The sequence below is a fragment of the Cebus imitator genome, unplaced genomic scaffold (assembly GCF_001604975.1).
Source record: "Cebus imitator isolate Cc_AM_T3 unplaced genomic scaffold, Cebus_imitator-1.0 Scaffold60, whole genome shotgun sequence".
Lineage (NCBI taxonomy): Eukaryota > Metazoa > Chordata > Mammalia > Primates > Cebidae > Cebus > Cebus imitator.
In genome coordinates this window covers 997,835-1,019,083 of record NW_016107375.1, presented here as the reverse complement: position 1 = coordinate 1,019,083, position 21,249 = coordinate 997,835, and the positions used below count along the sequence as shown (strand labels likewise).

Genomic DNA, 21,249 nt, shown 5'->3' with positions numbered 1-21,249 from the left:
ATTTATTTATTTTATTGCATTTTAGGTTTTGGGATACATGTGAAGAACATACAAGATTGTTGCATAGGTACACATGTGGCAGTGTGATTTGCTGCCTTCCTCCCCATCACCTACATCTGGCATCTCTCCCCTTGCTATCTCTCCCCAACTCCCCACCTGCCACCATCTGGACATTCTTTAAAGATTTTTTTTTAACATAAACTCAAGATTTTATTGTCTTCATGAAAGAAGACACTTAGAACTGGATCACTTGGCCTTTTCTCTTCTTATCTCCTCCCAGTTCAAAATGCTTGCATCTTTTAATAGCCAGCGTTCTCTTAGATCTGCCCTTGGGCTCAGCGTACTCAAGGCTTAGCACGATCTTCTTTGTAGTTGTAGCCTTTTTCCGGAAAATCAGCTTAGTTTGCCCACCATACACTCTGCTTCCTGTCATAACGCCGCTTTCCCTGGGCATACAGAGAATCCTTGCTCTTCTTGTACTGTGTCACTTTGTGGGGTTGGTGCTTGCCACACTTCTTACAGAAATTCCAGCAGGTTTTAGAAACATTCACCATGTTTGCGTGAGTGCTATCGACACAGAAAAGCAAAATTTTTTTTTTTTGTAGAAAATTCTGAATTTCGCCCCATTCACTCAACTGAAAGTCCTCTCTTGAATTCAGATCACCAGTACCATGTTGTGGGCCCCAGAGCCTTTCCCATTCAGACACCCAGGGCTCAGCTCAACTGACAGCCAGACCCTGGTCCAATGTGTCTGCCCCCAGATCTGGGAATGGAGCTTCCAATATATTCCCAGCTCCCCTTCCTGGGGCTTCTCTTGCACCAGCTTGACATAAGATGCTGTACCTTTCCAAATTCTTCTCAGCCCTGTGACTTCTGAAACATATCAACAAATCCCCTTTAAGGGTCGAGCACAGTGGTTCATGCCTGTAATCTCAGCACTTCAAAAGGCCAAGGCAGGCAGACCACGTGAGCTCAGGAGTTTGAGACTAGCTTGGGCAACATGACGAAACCCCATCTCTACAAAACATACAAAAATTAGCTGGATGTGGTGGTGCGCACCTGGAGTCCCAACTCCTTGGAGGCTGAGGTGGGAGGATCCCTTGAGCCTGGGAGGCAGAGGTTGTAGTGAGCCACTATTGCGCCACTGCACGCCAGCCTGGGTGACAGAATGCAAGCACCTGTCTCAAAGTGAAGCAGGAAAGGCCATAAAACAAACCTCTCGAACACCAAACTGAGAAGGAAGTGGTGATTTATTTATAGCTACCAGTTAAAAATTCAGCAGGTTCTTGTTTTTCATTAAAAAATAAGAAAGGGCCGGGCATGTTGGCTCACACCCGTAATCCCAGCACTTTGGGAGGCTGAGGCGGGCAAAAATACAAAAAAAATTAGCTAGGCATAGTGGCACATGCCTGTGGTCCCAGCTACTCGGGAGGCTAAGGCGGAAGAATTCCCTTGAACCCAGGAGGTGGAGGTTGCAGTGAGCCGAGATGGCACCATTGCACTCCAGCCTGGTGACAGAGCAAGACTCCAAAAAAAAGAAAACAGAAAAATAAGGAATTGCTGGAGAAGGACTTGCTTAGCTCCTGTCATGACTTGGTCTGTAATCCTGGCCCAAGAGTGGCCTTACCCATGTCAACATCTTTCTTTCACTTTCAGGGCAAGTGTTTCAGAAAAAAGCCCCCTGTGCCCACTTTTCTTTAGCCCTAGACTCTGAGAAGAGGCAGATGTCAATTTCAGACCATTCTGTTTCATAAAAGACTGTGCATTTACATATCAGAGAAAACTCCCCTGAAGCTACCTCCCACTGGATGCTCTTCCTTTAGTCTTTCCCTGACAATCTCACCCTCTGACTGAAAATAAAACCAGACTATTCTTTTAGAACCCACCCACCCAGAAATTAACTTCTACAGACAGTATTTGGCTTGTTTCTGTAACTTTTAGAATCAAACTTAAATTCCTAACACTCTACTGTAGACACAGAACACATGGTGGATGAGTCTCAGATTGCTAAGTGAAGGAATTCTGACTTAAAAGGCTACATACTGTCTTTCCATTTACATAGAAGTAAAACTAGAGAGACAGAAAGGAGCAGTTGCTAGGGGCTGAGACTAGGGGTGACCAGAAGAGGGCAGGAGGGAATTGTTTGAGATAATGGAATTATTACGTGTCTTGATTGTGATTGTGGTGACATGACTCTATGTGTTTGTCAAAACTCATAGAACTAGTGAATTTTACCCTGTGTAAATTATAACTCAATAAACTTGGCTTTTAAAGCAATTACACTCCTATAAAAATTACATTGGCCAATCCCTTTTTGGAGCAAGACAAGGCATAAGTGGCTGTCAACTTATGTAAATTCCTTACCCACCTTGGAAAGTGGAACACGGACCTCCTATAGTCAAGTGTGTAGAAGAGGATCCACTGATCCTGGTCCTTAATTCCTTTCTACAAAGGAGAACCCTTGATCTCATCCACTGATCCTCTTCTTTTATACCCTTGACTACAAGGAGGTCCAGGTTCCACTCATCTTCCCTGCAGAAGGTGCCTACATTTTGGAGGCGGTCCAGAGCATATGAGATGTTCCTTTTTCATTCATTCATTCAGCAGTTCAGCAGTGTTTATTGAACACTTCTTAGGAGGCATGGGGCTGGGGAATGCACAGTAGCTGCAGAACAAGATACAGCTGCTGCCCATGAGAGGTGCATAGTCTAGTGGTCCTTGGAGGGGTGGGGATGCAGAGAAGTAAAGAAACAGCAACAAAACAAGGAAGCATCTGAGAGAAAGTTGACCTGAGTGCATCAGCTGGTAGCACAGTGAGTAGGATGACATCCTTCATGGAATGTACATAGGCAAATGCCCAAAGGACAGAGGAAGAGGGCACATTCTCCAAATTCTAAGGATTTCATTTGGGTGAGAGTATCAAGGCCAGGGCATGGGATGCTCTAGTGTAATTTCCAGCTGAAGGGTGTCTTCTGCTTTTCCTCCTTCCTTCTACCAGTTTGAGGCTCTACTCAGAGGAAATACATGCCACAGAGGGGGGAAAACTGCTGTCCTAATTCAGGGCTTTGCAAAGGTTTTACACATTTAATAAATCTTTGCTGAACAAATGAAGGGATTTCAGATCAATAGGTCAGAAGCTCATGGGTCCTGAGCTTCTTAGCTTTTCATCTGCTTTAACCTGAGACTGTGATACTTCCACATCCATAGAAAGGGAAGTGCAGATGCAAAACTGGGAACTGCAGCGAGACCATCCCTGGAATCTCCCATTGGATCCCCTCAGTCCTAACTGTCTCGTCTTAACCCCCAGTGGGTCTACACTGGTTTTTCTTACTTTAGAAAGACTGTTCTAGGGAATCCAAATGGACATTTTCCAGATGTCACTCTTGGCCCAGCTTTCTGAATTTGTAGAAAACAATTTCTAAATTCCCTGGGTACATTTTCCTAAGTCACATATGGGTATATGTCCTCGCTGTATAAGGAGGGAGTCCATCTCAGACCACAAATCACTGAGCCATGGGCAGAATCAGCTAGGACATTTATTCCTCCAAAACGACACCAGGTAGAACTCCCAGAATCTCATGGGCCAACAAAAGCTGTGTCCACTTTGTTGTTCAGGACTACTTCCGCATAGCGTTTCCCTGCATCCGTTATGAAGATGGCCTTATCTGTTCTCAGCAGGAGCCTGGTGCCTGGCTTTGTGGCAGCATTAATTCTAATCTTCAGTGTCAAGGCAACCAGCTTGAATTCAAGTGTATGGCTACTTCTGAGAGTCAGCCTCTGGATAAAGGGAATGCCAGTGTCTCATGGTTACTCTGTCGCTGGCAGTAATGAACTTGAGCAGGGCTCCTGTTTATCCATCTTCTTACTAGAGGAGGACAGACTTGTTATGCAGAGTTAAGTGGGGGTGGGAAATCATTTCTTCCAAAATGTTGATAACCTGGATTCCTTTCTACAAAGGAGAACCCTCAGATCTCGTAAGATTCTCAGCCAGGTACGGTGGCTCACGCCTGTAATTCCAGCATTTTGGGAGGCCGAGGTGGGCAGATCATCTGAGGTCAGGAGTTTGAGACCAGCCTGACCAACATGGAGGAACCCTGTCTCTGATAAAAATACAAAATTAACCAGGCATGGTGACACATGCCTGTAATCCCAGCTACTCAGTAGGCTGAGGCAGGAGAATCGCTTGAAACTGGGAGGCAGTTGAGCCCAGATTGCGCCATTGCTCTCCAGTCTGGGCAACAAAAGTGAAACTCCGTCTCAAAAAACAAAAAAATTCTCTCATCAAAGGATTTGAACCCCGCAAACCAGGTCCAGCCCTCTAACCAGACCTCTGTTTACTCATGCTCCTTCAAGATCAATAGGAAAGGGGCAAGAATGAAAAGGATTCTGAAAGAGGCCTGCTCATGGGAGGGGAAACTGGAAGAGGCATGGGTGGAGGGTATCGGAAGTGACTGCTCAGTGGGGCCTGAAATTTTGTCTTTCAGGGTTATCTGTCGGAAGGGCTGGTAACGAAGTGGTACCGCTCCCCACGACTGCTCCTCTCCCCCAATAACTACACCAAAGCCATCGACATGTGGGCCGCCGGCTGCATCCTGGCTGAGATGCTTACAGGGAGAATGCTCTTTGCTGGTGAGTTACTAACTCTGCCACCTTCCTTCTCATCTGGCGTTGATCCATAGAAAGGAGAACTGAGTGCGAAAGACACGCGGTCACAAAACATGCTCATCTTTTGCTGAAATTACTTCTGTGGCTTTTATGGCACTATAGGGAGGCACCTTGTTATGTTGTCAGGCAAAAATACTGGAGAGGCTAAAAAAATAATAAGCTTTTGAGCACAGCAGTTTTTGCAATCAAGTAACTACTTTGCTATGGCCTAAATGCTTGTGTTCCCCTAACATTCACAGGTTGAAATCCTAACCCCCAGGGTGAGGCTGTTAGGAGGTGGAGCCTTTAGAAGGTGATTAGGTCATGAGGATGGAGCACTCATAAATGGGATTAGTGCCCTTGTAACAGAGGCCAGAGGGAGCTTGTTTGCCCCTTCCACTGTGTGAGGAGACACTGAGACGGCACCATCTATGGAGGAATGGGCCCCTCACCAGACACGAATCTGCCAGCTCCTTAATCTTGGATTTTCTAACCTCTAGAACTGTGAGAAATAATGTTTGTATGCCTCCGAGGCTGAGGTATTTTGCTAGACTGTGGTATTTTGTTATGGCAGCCTGAATAGACTAAGACTTACTTCTACTCAAACATCTTGAGCCTGATGGCTGAAAACACACCCACCCTACATTTTTAGCCCCTTCCTCCCCACTCCCTGCCACTGCTCCATCCTTCAGCCACACCAGGTGACCCACTGTTTTCCTAATCCATCATCATGTTGTATTCACCTTGCCACAAACACCCCCTTCTCTGCTTAGAAAACTCCTGCTGAACCTTCAAAACCCAGCTTGTGTCTTGTCCTCCATGATGTCTCTCTTAACTCCCCAGGGCATGAGTCATCCCATTTGGCACTCCCTTTGCACTTCATCCTCATTGTCGCTTTCTCCCTCTTCACTTGGAAGAGCACTTGCTCTCCTCACTCCCTCCCTTCCATTCTCTCCTCACTCTGCAGTGTGGCTCACTCCCCCTTCATCTGTCTGATGCTGTTCCCACCCAAACTGCCATGTTCTTAATCCAGGGGAATCCATTTCGGCCTCATCCTGTAGCAGTAGTCAGCGATGATCGCCCCTCCTTCTGGAAACCCTCGGCTCCCCGGGGCTGGCGGCTTCCTCCTCCCTCTCTGGCAAGTCCCCCTCAGTTGCTTCTTACCCCACATGGGCTCTTCTTCCTCCACACTGTGTCCTTCAGCCCTTCCCAAGTTTCCACCCTCAGCCCTAAGTGCTGCTGTCACTTACCCACAGAATTATCATCCACCCCCTCCACCCAGGCTAACTTTGCAGAGGCTGGAAGCCCAGAAATATTCCAGATCACCCCTGGTAGAGAACCACAGGGAGGCCAGTCTCCACAAGCTATGGCCACAGCGTGGCAGACAGAGCCCTGAGGGCCTGCCCCCTTGTCACCTGTCCTCTGCCTGGATTCTAAACCCCTACAGACCTCTGGGCCATCTCATACCCGGTCCTCCTGCCTGACCTCTCTCCTCCATGCTCACAGCCCTGCCCCTCCCCACAACCATGCTGTCTCGGCCTCGGCCTCCCTGCGGAGAGCTCTCCCTGCCTCCTCGGCCCGCCCTGCTTCTCCTCGTGGGACACCATCTCCCCTTGACTCTTTGGAATGAAGGCCATCCTCTCTCCCATGCCCCACAGAGTGGGATAGAGCCTCTGCATCCTTGCTCACCATGGCTTCCCTGCTATTAACAGAGCGGCCCTCCTCTGTGGCCCCCCTGATGGCCGCTCTTCTCTACCTGTCCTCCCATGCCAGCCCCTCATCTCATCTCCCGTCATCCCCACGCCAAGGCTGTCGGCACCTATGTCACAGCCTCCCCCCCACAGTTGGTCCCACGTCATTCCGGCTGTGAGGCTGATGTGGCTCACTCATCTCCTGTCCTGGCCGCAGAGCCCCACCTCCTCAGTTCCTGGGACACTCGCTGCCCTGCCCTTGTTGTCAGCCTGTCCTCCCCATAGCCGACTTTGTGTCATCACCCAGAGCCGCTCAGGGGAGGAGAGATCTGAAGACAGCATCAGAGTAGCAGGCGCTGGGAAGCTGAGTGTCGGGGAAGGGAAAAGGACGTGAAGGCTGGAAGGGCTGAGAGGGCCCCACCCCATCCCTTGCTTGCTTGATGACTGCATTGTGGCCCGGGGGAGTGTGTTTTCTCTCCGGCCAACAGCTCACAGGCGGCATGGCCAGCACTCACAGCCTGCATTGGCAGGCCTGGGCTCCTGGGGCTACCCCGCCCTGCTGGTGTTGGGAAGGAAGGGGAGAGGGAAGGGAGAGGATAGCGTTACCCCAGCCCCATTTCAGAACCCCAAGACCTAGTAAGATTCCCCCCACCAAAGTCCCTGAGCCCCACAAAAAAATAAGACAGCAGCGGCCCTTCTGGTATCTCCTGAGAGCAAAGGCATGTCCTTAGTGGGCACTGTCCACCCAGAAATCCTGACTTTCTGTCTACCAACCTGAGCCTGCAAGTGGCCGGGCTACGCGAGATCCCCTGCAGCCCCATGAGGAGCTGACAGTTCTCAGTTGCTGGCCTGTTGTTCTTACTCACTGTAGAGTGACCACACATGGGCGGCTGGTGTAGTGATTAGCTCAGGGGCACTGCAGACTGCCTAAGTCCACAGGTGAAAGAGAGCTGCTCACTCATCTGTCAGAGTCCCTCGCTCTGACAGCTGCTCATCTGCTGTGTGCACAGCACATAGTGCTAGGGATGGGGAGAGGCATTGCTGTGGGGCAAGGGGACAGTGAGGAAGCAGGGGAAAGTCAGACAAAGCCCTCTCCAGGGAACTTAGGATCCTGAGACAGAGTTCTAGATGCCAGCCTGAGAAGGGGCCCGGGATATCCCACCTCTTATTTAACAAGTTACTTGGTTTCAAGTAATGCAGGGTTGGGAAATGAGCTCAGAGGAGAAGAAATGGCTGAGCGTGGCCCTTCTAAGGGAACGCTGGCAGGGCTTTAAGACAAAGCCATGTCTGAAGAGCTGAGAAAGTCTTTATTTTGAGACAGAGTCGACACAAAAGGTAAAATCAAAACAATGGCAGGAAAGTCAGATGAAGCAGAAGTCAGGGCGTGTGTCCAAGCATTTAGGCCCCGAGTACAAATGTCTTCATGTGCCCCATGGACTCTCAGCAGCCCCTACCAGCTTTCCCTCTGGTGGATTTTGTGCTTTGGGTGTATCCTTGACCATGTGCTGGGGATGCAAGACTGAGGAAGACATAGTCTCTGTTCCCTAAGGTCTGATGGTCCAGCAGGGGACACAAAGGGTTAAAAACAAACAAAAACAATACACAGTGAACCTATCTGTGCCCAGGGTGAGCCATCCTACTCTCTTATTTTTCTAAGTGAAATTGCAAAGACCTCCGCGTTCCATATTTTCCATCCAATTCAAGGCAGGGGAGAAAGGAACAGGAGGGAGAGAGGTCTCACCCTGGATTCTGACTCAGAGACTCTTTCTGCTCTAGCCATAGTCACTAAACTCTAGATGGCTCAACATATCTGGCCCTGCCACCATGATCTGGGTGTCTGGCTGCCCCTGTTTTCCTGGCCTTGAACCCTCAGCTCACAGGGCTCTGCTCCACTTGCCCTGCCATCAAGCTGACAACCTTCAGGCCAGACGGAGGAGAGCTGGGCTTCTCTGTGCCACAGCAGGCAGGTGACTCACGGAGAGCCTAGACAAGACTGTTTAATCCACAGTCTACTGACATCTCATCATCAGGCTCACTGTCTGTGGTCACGAGATGGTTGCAGTAGCTTTCAGGTTTGCACACGGAAGTGTCCAATGAAGAAAGGTAGGGAGGGGTCAGTCGGGGCAGCCAGACAGCTCTCCTTGCATTTCTGTCTTTCCAGGGAGGATCATCTTCCCTGAGAGTCCTTCCAGGAGATTTCTTTCCCTGTGTGAGTCACATGGCCACCCCTTGTTGCAATAGAGGCAGGGAAGGCAACAGCTAGTGTGACATGGAAAGGACATTCTTTCAGTAGGAAAGGGACATTGACCATCCTTCACACCTTCTCCCATCCTCAGTGGTGGCTTAGTAGACTCACTGTTAAGATGCCTCCCCCAAGTGACATCTGTCACAAAGAATCACTCAGGGATGATTAGGACATAAATCCCCAACATGGACTTATTTCATCAGCTTCTTCTTTTCATCAGCTTCTTTCATTGCTCTTCTCCAGCTCCTAGAAGCAAAGGAAGTCAATAATTATTAACCATCTACTACACAGGTGTTTCCCCAGAAGCCTTCATCTGCCAACATAGTCGACTCCTTATAATACTCATTCCATGTATAAATAATCATCCTCATTCCACAAGGGGTGGCTAGGGAGAATGTGGGGGCGCTAGGTCTACCTCCAGGACTGTCTGCCACCAAAGCTCCTGCTTTCTGCCCCAGGCCATGGATTGCCAGGGAGGCCCCACTGGCCGCCTCCCATATAACACCTTTGATCTCGGGCAGGAGCAGACAAGTGAGGGAGGCTCATTTTCTGCCACTGCACCCTGTGGCTGAAGAAGCTACTGCAAGCACAAGGCTGTGTACTACTGGTTTGTGTGTCACACAGAAGAGGGGTCAGGGGCTTGGGAGCAAAGTCCCACCATCTCTGTCTGCAGCTTAGTCACCCATTGACCTCATGGTCCCCGGGTGAGTGGTGTGGAGCACACATTTGGAGGGAGGACCTCACAAGGGACTTCCAGAGCCCTGAACTGACCCAGTGAGTCCACTGCGGGGAAAGGCCAAAAGGACCTCTTCAGGAGAGACCATGAGGTTGCAGGCAACTCCTCTGTCAGTATTCACGTGTTAGTGCCACACAGGGAATCGCAGAGGGACATGGGAAAGCCCTCATCCTAGGCCACCAACATCTGGAAGACTGGAATCTCATGGGAATTCATGGCAAGGAGAGGGCCCTCTGTGCAGCTGGATGGGCAGGGGAGACTTCTGGAGGAGGGAGAGGTATGGCTGAGGTTTTAACCTAGCAGAACTAAGTGTAAAGGCAACTCAATCAAAAAAGAGAAAATGGAAGTAGCAGAAGAATGGCCTGGAGGTTGGAGAAGGACAGCAAGGACACCCATCTGTCCATGCCAGAAATGCCATATAGTGGCCAGTGGTTGCCTGGGTGTGGGAGATGAGTTGAGTTTCTGAGACAAAGACTGAAGCTTCTTATGAATGAGAACTATGCCTCATCCATTCCCAGCATCCAGCATGAGACCTGGCATGGAGACAGTGCTCAATAAATGACTATTTATGGAATGAATGAGGGAGTGAATAAATGAATGCTTGGGTCCATCCTGTCTCACCAAAGTTCCCCTGCAAACCTGGCATAGCCTGTCTTCCTTCCCCCAAGGAGCACAGAGCCCATGTGCTCAAGACACATCCCAAACCTGATGTTTTTTCTCTTGAGAGTTTCCTACATGGAATCCTCTTAATTGGAAACCAAAAGGTATGGCTCATTCCTAGCCTTAAAACTGTTTCCTTCCCCATCCTAGTAATGATTATGCGGAGAGGCCTATGGGAAGTTGCACTTGGAAGGCCTTGGGCCAGGCTGTTCCCATTCTTTAGCGCTGACTTATATCCAAGTGGTCTGAGACACAGAATGCTAGGGGCATAGATGGGGCCTTGCAGATTACCAGACTCAAGCCCTTCTTTCTACGTTTCACAAAGCCAAGCCCCAGAGATGGCAGCCACCTGCCCAGAGTTGTGCAGCAAGTAAAGACTAGAACCCCGGCCCCAGCCCGGTGCTGCCCCACTGCCCTGTGTTGTTCCTTCCAGAACACCTGGCACCGCTTTCAGGCTACTGCACACCACAGCCTCTTGGGCAGCACACTTACCATCTGGCATTGCCTCCCCAGGGGCCCATGAGCTGGAGCAGATGCAACTCATCCTGGAGACCATCCCTGTGATCCGGGAGGAAGACAAGGACGAGCTGCTCAGGGTGATGCCTTCCTTCGTCAGCAGCACCTGGGAAGTGAAGAGGCCTCTGCGCAAGCTGCTCCCCGAAGTGAACAGCGAAGGTACCTGAACCTGGCAGCCAGGCCAAGTGTCCTGGGAGGATGAGCTGGTAGGCTCCACCTTGCGGGGTAGAGGGCAGGCAGGTCTCCCTCCAAAAAGTCAAAGCATGGTCCTTGGATATCAAAATCAAGCCTCCCCTGCCAGTGGGCATTTGCCCTCACTACTTCCAATCTGTGGATGCTGGGCCTCTGGAGTCCACTAGGCAACCCTTGGGGCCGTCATTAGTGTTCTACCCTTGTTTCTGCTTCCTCTTCCTTCTCATCTTCCTCGCTCACCCTCCTCCCTCTCTCTCCTTCATCCTCCCCTACATTTTTGTCCTGGAAGCCATGGTGTGTGCAAAAAACAGGAGCGTCCCCAGCCTGAGGGCAACACCCAGGCCCCCTTCCACCAGTGATGAGCTGTGTGGCCTCGGGCAAGGTTCTAAACTCCTCAGTCTCACTCCCTCTGCTGTATACTCAAGGCCTGGCAGGCCTGGGAAGAGGCCAGAGGCTCAAGAGACTCAGTGTAGGTGACAGCATCCCCCAGCAGCTAAAATGTCCATCTCGTGACGGTGCAGAACAAGGGAGGCAGGCCCCAAGACCACACTGGGGTCATTGAGTTCTGAGCTCCATTTATTACAGGACAGAAATGGACCAGAAGTGATGAATCTGGTGACATAAACTCAGGTGCAGCACAGGTGAAAGATGGGCTCCGGATGAAGCAGGGTTGAAGGGCTCAGTGTCCTGTTCACCTGCCTCTCAGTCTCCAGACATGCTCCTGAGAACCCTTCCAGAACCCCTGGGGCTCTGAGCAGCTCCGTTTGGAATCCACTGGGCCAGAGGAAGGTGACAAGATTATACAGAAGCCTCTATATCTAAGAAATGCCTTAAAAACATTTGGGGAAGTTGAGCCTAGGGAGGAAGAGTTTCTGAGGGGCAGTGGCTGATGAGTTCAGGTGAAGCTTGTGTGGTAGCAGATAACCCTGAAATCTCCATGGCTTAACCCACTTAGAGTTTATTGTTTGTTTTTGGTTTTTTTGAGACAGAGTCTCGCTCTGTCACCAGGCTGGAGTGCAATGGCACTATCTCGTCTCATTGTAACCTCTGCCTCCCAGGTTCAAGCAATTCTCCTGCCTCAGCCTCCCGAGTAGCTGGGACTATAGGCACGTGCCACCACGGCCAGCTAATTTTTTAGTAGAGATGGAGTTTCACCATGTTGGCCAGGAGGGTCTCGATCTCTTGACCTCGTGATCTGCCCGCCTCAGTCTCCCAAAGTGCTGGGATTACAGGCGTGAGCCACTGCACCCAGCTATTCATTGTTTACCTCACATCCAGGTAGAGTTGGGAGCATGGATGGGCAGAGGAGGATGAGTGGCTGTGCCCGGGACCCAGGCCATCAGCTCTGCCATCTTCAGCAGGTGGCTGTCAAGATCACCTTGGCCATTCACTTCCAGCCAAAGCCAGGGGAGGAGAGAGCAGAGACTCTTGCAGGAGGTTTTTCTGGGTCAGGCCTGGAAGTGGGGTACACACAGTACTTCCACCGGCATTCCATCAGCCCCAGGCACACAGCCATCTCTCACTGCAGGAGGGGCCAGGAAAGGCAGGCCAGCAGGGTGCCAGGATAAGGGTGTCACATGACTGCTGCCTTGAAACATGAGAGGGGATATCATGGGACAGAGAGGACATGCTGATTTGGGGGAACCACCAAAGGCAGAGGTAAGCCCCAGGGTAGAAGTTAAAGGGGGCAGATTTAAGTTTGATAAAAGGAAGAATTTTCTAGGCTATGTGTGATGGCTAACACCTGTAATCATAGCACTCTGGGGAGGTAGAGGTGGGTGAATCCCTTGAGCCCAGGAGATTCAGGCCAGCCGGGGCAACATAGGGAGTCCCCATCTCCACAAAAAATACAAAAAAATATTAGTTGGGTATGGTGGCACATGCCTATGTTCTCAGCTACTAGGGAGGCTGAGGTAGGAGGATCACCTGAACCTGGGAAGTTGAGGCTGCAGTGAGCTGTATTCACGCCTCTGCCCTCTAGCCTGGGCGGCAGGAATGAGACCCTGTCTCAAAAAAACAAATGAAGACTTTCCTAGTGTTTGGGCTTCCCAGAAGTATCTGGGACCTGCAGGAGGACCAGCTGTCAGGGAGAAGCAAGAGCAGGTTTTCATCCTTGATGGAGTCTGTGGGCAGCTCTGGGTTGGTACTTGACTTTTTTCTTCCGAGACAGGATCTCAGTTGTCACCCAGGCATGAGTACAGTGGTGTAAGCACGGCTCACTACAACCTCAGCCTCAAGGGCTTAAGCAATCCTCCCACCTCAGCCTCCCGAGTAGCTGGAACCACAGGCATGCGCCACCTTGGCTGGCTAATTTTAAATTTTTTTTGTAGAGACAACCCCTTATTGGCCCACCTGATCTCGAACTCCTAGGCTCAAGCAATCCTCCTGACTTGGCCTCCCAAAGTGTTGGGATTACAGATGTGAGCCACTACCCCAGTGGTGGTACTCATCTTTTTTTAAAGATGATACTGCCTGCCTCAATCTTTAGAGCTCTAATTCTCTCATTTCCTTGTCAAAAGGTCAAGTCTTGGCTGGGGCCAAAAAAGTGGCTGGGGACCCAAAGAGAGAAAGACCTGGCCAGACTTGAAGCTGGGCCCAGCAGTAAAGTACCCAATTCTTCCAGTCCTAGGAATTTGTGAGGCAGATCCTTTTTTAAGTCTGCAACTCCAGACCCAGAAACAACTTCTGAGCATCAGACTGTCGGGGCGATCAGAGTTACTGCTGCTTAACTAATCTGGGGGTTTAGGGTTACACTGCAGCACTGCGTCCTCCTGGGAGGCCAGTGACCTTCTGAATCCATGGATTTCCTGAATCATTGATGAATTTTTTTGCAAAGATATCCAGGGCTGGTGTGAGGAGCAGGTTACTGGTGCAGGCGGAGGCCCACTAGGGAGCCCCTCAGAGGGGTGGGCAGCCTGGGCCTTGAGCTCAGCTCCATTTCTCCCGCTCCATGTGGGCTGTAACATGAGGAGCCAAGTCATGATTTAAGCAGACCTCCAGAGACACCAGTGCTGAGAAGGAATCCAAACTGCTAGGCTAGACCTTGCCCTGAGATGTGCTCCCAGAGCAGAGCTCCCAGGGCAGCCACCCCTGCTCAGGGGAAGGGCCACTAGTGCCTGTGTGCAGAGCTGCTCTCTGCTGAATCTTGGTATGCATTCACGCTGGCTGGCAAATAGCCCCTTGCACAAGGCTTCTGAGCATCCCTTCCTGTCCCCAGGTTCCCACTGCCCAGAACTTCCCCTTGATCCAGCCATGAAAGGACTAGTGCTTGGCAGAGCAGGGGAATTCAGCGTGGTTGTTCAGTATCTGTAGTATCTATCCGTCCATCAAGGCTGCCTGCCTTTGTCTGTTGAACTTCAGGGGCAGCATATGGTAGGAAGGGCTCTGGATTCGGACCCAGGAGTTCTGGACTGTGGAGATCCTGTCCCACCCCTAGGCCTCCACATTCACCTTTCTCACTAAGGCTTTTTACTGTTGCACCTGGCATTCCTGCCTCAGGGCATCCTCAGGAGCAGGCTCCTCCATCCCACTCCAGCAGCCGTTAAGCCATGACAAAGGGGAGTGGGTGTATAAATATTCCAGCTTCCCGGCCCTGCATATGGAACCAACTCTGAGTGCAGCCCACACCATCTCTGGAGGATCCAAGGTGCCACATGAATAACCTGTCATGAGTGCACCTTGTTCTGGTTCCCTCTCACTCCCCCACCTGTGCTTGCTGGGATCCCCCACCACATAAACTAGCTGCAAACCAAAGCTTTGTCTCTGGTTCTGTCTCTGGAGAAACCCAGACCGAGGCTGGACCTTGAGGAAGTCACTTAACCCTCTGAGTCTGTTTAAAAGGCAGAATCTGCTTTGCCTTTGTCACTGGATTGTGACAAGGGTCTTGAGAAAGAAAATGGCTAAGAACCTTTTAACAAATGCAGAAGCACAGACACCAGCACAGAATGTCACCATGCTGAGGAGTCTCCTTCTGAGCTTGACAAGGGCAACAAATGACCTTCATGTCCGGCTTTGCTCCCTGCAGCCATCGACTTTCTGGAGAAGATCCTGACCTTTAACCCCATGGATCGCCTAACAGCTGAGATGGGGCTGCAGCACCCCTACATGAGCCCATACTCGTGCCCCGAGGACGAGCCCACCTCGCAACACCCTTTCCGAATTGAGGATGAGATCGACGACATTGTGCTGATGGCCGCTAACCAGAGCCAGCTCTCCAACTGGGACAGGTGCAGTTCCAGGTACTGGCCGCCCTGGGTTCCAGAGCCCACATTTCCCTAGCCTCCCATTTCTGTGTTGCCTCTAATCCTCCATGACCTTTCCCTCTGTCCCCCAAGTTGCATAGCTCCCTGGACAACTTCTCCAGCTTAGCTTCCCGCCTTCCTCTTGTCCCGACTGCTGGTAAATGACCAGCGTGGGCTGCATGTGTGGGTCAGGGGCCTTCCTTTGTGCAACACCCCCAGCTTCCCTCACCACCATGAGTCTAGTGAACACGGGGCTCAATACAGTGCTCCCCAAGGACCTAGTGAGCATCATGGGAGGAGCTCACTTCTAGCAGTCTGGGAATCTGCCCTTGAAAAGTAAACTGCAACAATGCAAGGCAAAAAAAAAAAAAAAGAAAGAAAAAAGCAGAAATTACCATTACAAAACACTTTCTCAGTTTCATGTTGGCACCTTTTTAAAATGCCATTAAAGGCCAGGTGCAGTGGCTCACGCCTGTAATCCCAGAACTTTGGAGGCCAAGGCAGGCAGATCACCAGGTCAGGAGTTCAAGACCAGCCTGGTTAATATGGTGAAACCCTGTCTCTACTAAAAATACAAAAATTAGCCAGGCGTGATGGCGCATGCTTGTAGTTCCAGCTACTCAGGAGGCTGAGGCAGGAGAATTGCTTGAACCCAGGAAGCAGAGGTTGCAGTGAGCTGAGATCGTGCCACTGCACTCCAGCCTGGTGGCACATGGCTGTAGTCCTGGACACTAGAAAGGTTGGGGCTGGGGAATCCCTTGAGCCCAGAAGTTTGAGGTTGCAGAGTGAGACCCTGTCAAAAAAAGAAAAAAGAATGCCATTAACAGAAGCTACAGCTCCAAGGTTAAGAGACTGGTATCGTCTCACGTAGTTGATACTCGGGCTGGTGGAGCGCTCCACAATCTGCATCCATGTCAGACACTGCTAAGCAATTATGGGACCATTTCCTGCTAAACTGGGCTTGGCTACAGAATCCTCAACAAGTGTCCCTGGAAGCCACTACCAATGAATCAGCATTGGGTAGAAGATGTATTTTTAAACAATTTCTGCCTAGCCACGTAATGATCTCTTAGATCTTTTCCTGTCTGATGTTCTTAGATCAGGCAGCTAAACATTTGGGCATTGCCATCTGCTAATTCTGGGAGGGAGAGCTGGTAGCTGCTCAGTTTAGAAACATCAGTCGAGGGCTCAACAGCTAGGACTCCGAGGGGGCCTAACTGGGAGTCCCACTGCCGTGGGAATGTGACAGCTAGTTACATAAGTGACAGATGAGCAATTTCTCCTTTTTAGTCATTTGACAGATGATGGGTTTCAGATTAAGGAGGCACTGAGGGAGGGCCAGGGCAATGTTGCTATTTTTGGGCGGGTTTGCTGGCTTGTTGTTGTCAATTGTTTTTAAGCATTGCCAGCAAATAGCAATTAATGAAGACTCTGTCTTTTGCCACCCCCTCCCCTACCCGCCCCCATGGCAGTCTTGCCCTTAACTATGGTCTCTGTAGACCCTTCCTCCAGAGAGCCTGGGGGCAAACAGCATTGGCTCAGTGACAGTCATCCTATACTTTCTGCGACTGTGGCATAGGGTTATGCCAGGAAAAACTGTCACCGGATTTCTTTGTTGCTGCCCGTCCGCTCTGAGCACTCCTAAACCTGGTGCACCTGTGCTCCCGACCTTTCCCATCACATCTGCCTGAGGGAGGAGGACAAAGGCTCCTGCTGCTGTGGGCAAGCTACTTACCCTCTTGGAATGCTAGTTTCCCAGCTGTAAAGTGGGGGTGATCACACGAAGTCCACAGGGTTGCTATGAAGACTAGATAATGTATGTTTGGCAATTGGAATAGAGCAGCCAAGAGTCAGAGTCTTCACACACACTTCCTCCTGGAAATTTCTGCCCAAAGCCACTCAAGGGAAGAGGCAGGGTTCAGCTCTAGGAGCGATTCCTCCCCTAGTGGCATCGCTGGGAGGTGGACAGTGCTGAGGCCTTCCTATGCCTCTCTAATCATACTTTGTGGGCTGCAGCTGCCAGGTCTGCCCTGCACAGCTGAACCCCCTGTCCTTGGTCTGTCTGTTGGGTCTGCTTAGGGAGCAGCTGGCTGCAGGCTGATGTCTCCTCTGTGTTCCCTGCCTGCCCCCGTAACCCCAGGGTTCTCCATTAGAGCACCCACACAAGGAAGGGAGGGCTTGGCCAGAGCTGATAGCCTGCCCGTCTGCCCGTCTGCCCGTCTGCCCGCCTGCCCTTCATTTGCTCTTGGCTAGCTGACTTCACTCTCCACGGCTTCAGGGCAGTTGACATGGGGAAGAATGCCAAAGATCTTCTACTTCTCCGGAGGGTGTCTGTAATCTTTCTGTAGGCCCCACCTGCCCTGCATCAATGCAAGGTGCTGTGGGTCCCCAACCAGATCCACCAGTGCAGGGCTTCACAGCCCTGGCTATACCTTAGAATCACCTGGGAAGTCTTAAAAACATGCTGATGCAGGGTCCCACCCTAGACATACTCAATCAGAATTGGCGTGGGGAAGCAGTGAGGCAGGCATGGTATCCCCTATATGGTTCTAATCGGATCCAGGGTTGAGAAGCGCTCGCTGGGGCGTTGCTCCTAAATGTGGGCCAAGGCCCAGCAGCATCAGAGCAGCTGGGAGCTTGTTAGACTCTCAGGACCCATCTCAGATCTACAGAATCCAAATCTGCATTTTAGCAAGATCTGCAGGTGATTCGTGCATCCATCACCGTTTCAGGAGCATTACATAGGTGGATGCACTGGAAAGTTCCATGACAGGGAAATTGTTCTGTTCACTGCTGTGTCCAGTAATGTCTAGAACAGTGAGTAAGTGGTGCATAGTGAGTGCACAGGAAGTATCTGCAGGGTTTTGAATGCGTACAAAGAACACAAGCGTTCAGCCAAACAATCCATGTCCCCAGCTGAGCCCTCAAGGCTCGCGATTACATGTCCCATCACCCTTCCACCTTAAGGGGTGGGGTAGGGGAAGGGGAACGGAAGGAATAGAAGGCAGGTGTGTGAGCGGCAAACAGGGATTAGAGGGGTTGGCTCCCTCCCGGAAGCTACCTGGCTCAGGCGTCCCATCACCGCTCTGCTTGTATCCCCGCAGGTACCCTGTAAGCCTGTCATCGGACCTGGAGTGGCGGCCCGACCGGTGCCAGGACGCCAGCGAGGTGCAGCGCGACCCGCGCGCGGGTTCGGCGCCGCTGGCCGAGGACGTGCAGGTGGACCCGCGCAAGGACTCGCACAGCAGCTCCGAGCGCTTCCTGGAGCAGTCGCACTCGTCCATGGAGCGCGCCTTCGAGGCCGACTACGGGCACTCCTGCGACTACAAGGTGGGGTCTCCGTCCTACCTGGACAAGCTGCTGTGGCGCGACAACAAGCCGCACCACTACTCGGAGCCCAAGCTCATCCTGGACCTGTCACACTGGAAGCAGGCGGCCGGCACACCCCCCACGGCCACAGGGCCGACAGACGCGGGGGCGCGCGAGGACGAGCCGGCCAGCCTCTTCCTGGAGATCGCGCAGTGGGTCAAGAGCACGCAGGGCGGCCCCGAGCACGCCAGCCCACCCGCCGACGACCCCGAGTGCCGCAGGTCCGCCTCGCCCCCTGGCTGCCCGGCCCCCGTGGACGGCGGCGCCAGCCCTCAGTTCGACCTGGACGTGTTCATCTCCCGCGCCCTGAAGCTCTGCACCAAGCCTGAGGACCTGCCGGACAATAAACTGGGCGACCTCAACGGTGCGTGCATCCCCGAGCACCCTGGCGACCTCGTGCAGACCGAGGCCTTCTCCAAAGAAAGGTGGTGAGGGTGGAGTGGCCGCTGCAGGCACCGCAGAGCAGGAGGCCCCCAGAGACGCCGGGCCTGACAGGAGGAGGCCGCCCTTCCCGCCCCTCTCTGCTGCCTTGGGGTTAGCAGAACACGCGAAGGATCCGAGGAGCGAGAGGAATGTCCATTTCTTAAACTGCCTTAATAACTAGCCTTTAACCTTTGGGGGCGGGTTTGAACAGGAGCCTGGCTTGGGGGTTGATCACTTTCCCAGCAAAGGGGAGACCACGTGTGGTGCACGGGGAAGAAACAGCCTTAGCAGTCTGCGGGCCCCACCTGGGTGGCAGGATACTGAGAAATCTTGCACAGGTAGCTCCAAAAACCATCTGGCCCGACTAGCCTCAATTGACAGCTGAGGAAAGACAATTAGGCGCAGAGAAGCAGAGATACTTGCTTAAGATCACAGGCTTAGTGTTAGGACAAGCTTTAAATGGTCTCCCGGCCCCCAGGCCAGGGTCTGTCCACTATAGAATGTCTTCCTCTACTGGGGTGGTTCTGGCTTTTTGCTTAGAAACCTTGGTCTGAGCTGTTTCTTCCCTGTCCATTACCATTCAGTGTTCTTTCATTGAGAGCAGTGTTTCTTGTTTTCTGCAACTGGAAACTGAACCAGTTTGTCCCTCCTTGTCACCAAGCATATTTTTCTGGCTCCCCAAGTACTTAAATGTTCTCATCTGTCGCACCCCTATATTTGCCTCACCCCTGCATGGTCTGAAATCTTCATTCAGGTCAGAAGTCTGGGGTCTGTGGGTAAAATCAGCCCTTCTCCCAGGCCTGTGCATACACCCCCTCAGCACTCCCTATGCACTTTCCTGACGCAAAGACACAGCCCTCATTCCCCAGTGGGCATCCTCCCCCAGTGAGGTTGAAGGCAGCGATTCCAAGAATCCCTCCAACCTCTCTGCTAGCACCCCCACCCCACACCCCACCCCCCCACAGCTCCTCTCCACACCTACCTCGGGACCTAATGTTCTCTGCACGAACTGCTCGTTTGGAGGACAGCAGTGAGGTCCTGCCATAGAGCAAATGTGTTAGGAGAGAAGGTTTCACATGGGACCCACCATCCCTCATCAATACTTTCCTTATTTTGATCATCCATTTAACCTTGGCAAAGAGCAAAGTCTACAGAAATGTGTTGGAGAGCACGTGACCTTGGGGGCAAGGAATCCAGAAACGTGGGAAGGTATGAAAGGAAGGGTGTCAACAGTGAGGGCTCTCAGGGATCAGGCAGCAGCATGAAGACCTCACGACAAAGGAAGGGACTCAAAGCAGCAGCGCCCCTCATAGTGTAGGCTAAGGTGAGTCTGGTGTGTGCAATCCTGTGTGCTTACACGCAGAGCATGGGGTGGTGTGTAGACGCAGACCCTCTCCAGAAGCATGGGGTGGGGATACTGACAGCCCCTATGTGGTCCCCAGGAACACTCTGCCATTTCTGCCACTGGTCTTCAGCTCCTTCTCTGCCCCCAACACTCCCAAAGATACTCACAGTAAGTCCGGCCAGGCTGCAGGCAGACAGTTCCCCAGTCTTGGTCTTGGGCTGCAGTCATCCTCACATCACAGCACCTTAAATCTAATCAGCAAACTATGATTTGTACATTGAAACCTGCAACACATTAGAAACTTATATTTAAAAACATAATTAATCACACTGACCAATTTTTTAATGGAAAATATGTAAATAGGAAGTGTTTGGGTTTTGGTTTTTTTCTTTAAGAAAAATATACACCACTCCTCATGCGCCATTTTGTCCTCAGAGGGCGGCTTTACTTTTTTGGTAAAGGAACAAGCTGCTGGCCTTGACCAGGAGTTCATATATAACTGTTATTACAGAGGAATTGTTACAACTACTCATGTTTTTAAAAAAATCTATTAAACATTATTAAACTCGATCAGGACAGGCCAAATAAAGTTTTATTGGAACACAGATTTACTTATGTATTATTCATTTACGTATTATCTGATCCTGTCTTTGAGACTGCTAAGAGCCTACCCGGCTTCTCTCTGTGCCCATGAAGGCCACTGTGGGGTGAGGGAAGGATTGGGGAGGGGAGAAACTACAGAGACTGGTAATCAGGAGGTAATTCCGGAATCATCTGGGGAGGCCTGGGGTCCATATTGTGGATTTCAAACTCTATCTTGGAGCCAACTCCAAACCTTCTGACGAGGGCTGGTGCTCTCCTCTAGTCACGAATGGTACCAACATCATGAGGTTGGGGGGAACCAAACACCTAAAAATACCCATGTGAGCTACCCTTCACAGATGCCTGAGATCCCACCCATCTGAAGTCGACCCCTTTGTAATATTAAACTGTTAGTCTTCATTCGTAATTCAACAAATACAGTTGACCCTTAAACAACACAGGCCTTTTGGCTAAAAGAACTTTCTACTGTTGAAATGCACCTGAGCCAAGAGGAGCGGCCTGTTAAGCCAGTTATCAGATTATTTCCAAAGTGTCTGCGGAGAGCGGCCATCTCCCTGCTGAGTGGATGCAGGTGAAGGGAGGCA

The 21,249-nt window shown here is 51.3% G+C and overlaps 1 protein-coding gene and 1 pseudogene across 4 annotated transcripts in view; one reads left to right on the top strand and one right to left on the bottom strand.

The window, feature by feature from the left end:
• The window catches only part of MAPK4 (mitogen-activated protein kinase 4), a 176,940-nt gene extending 156,271 nt beyond the window's left edge, over positions 1–20,669 (top strand). For 2 of the 4 annotated variants that reach the window (XM_037738932.1, XM_017529582.2), the window contains exons 3-6: positions 4,485–4,629; positions 10,490–10,651; positions 14,709–14,922; positions 18,030–20,667. In XM_037738932.1, the coding sequence (XP_037594860.1) occupies positions 4,485–4,629; positions 10,490–10,651; positions 14,709–14,922; positions 18,030–18,726 (1,218 nt within the window). In that variant the 3' untranslated portion in view covers positions 18,727–20,667. Of the gene's footprint in view, positions 1–4,484; positions 4,630–10,489; positions 10,652–14,708; positions 14,923–18,029 lie in introns of all 4 variants that reach the window. The other 2 variants (XM_017529581.2, XM_017529583.2) reach the window with 2 other exon arrangements.
• On the bottom strand, positions 185–626 carry LOC108305088 (annotated as a pseudogene).
• Positions 20,670–21,249: the final 580 nt, after the last annotated feature.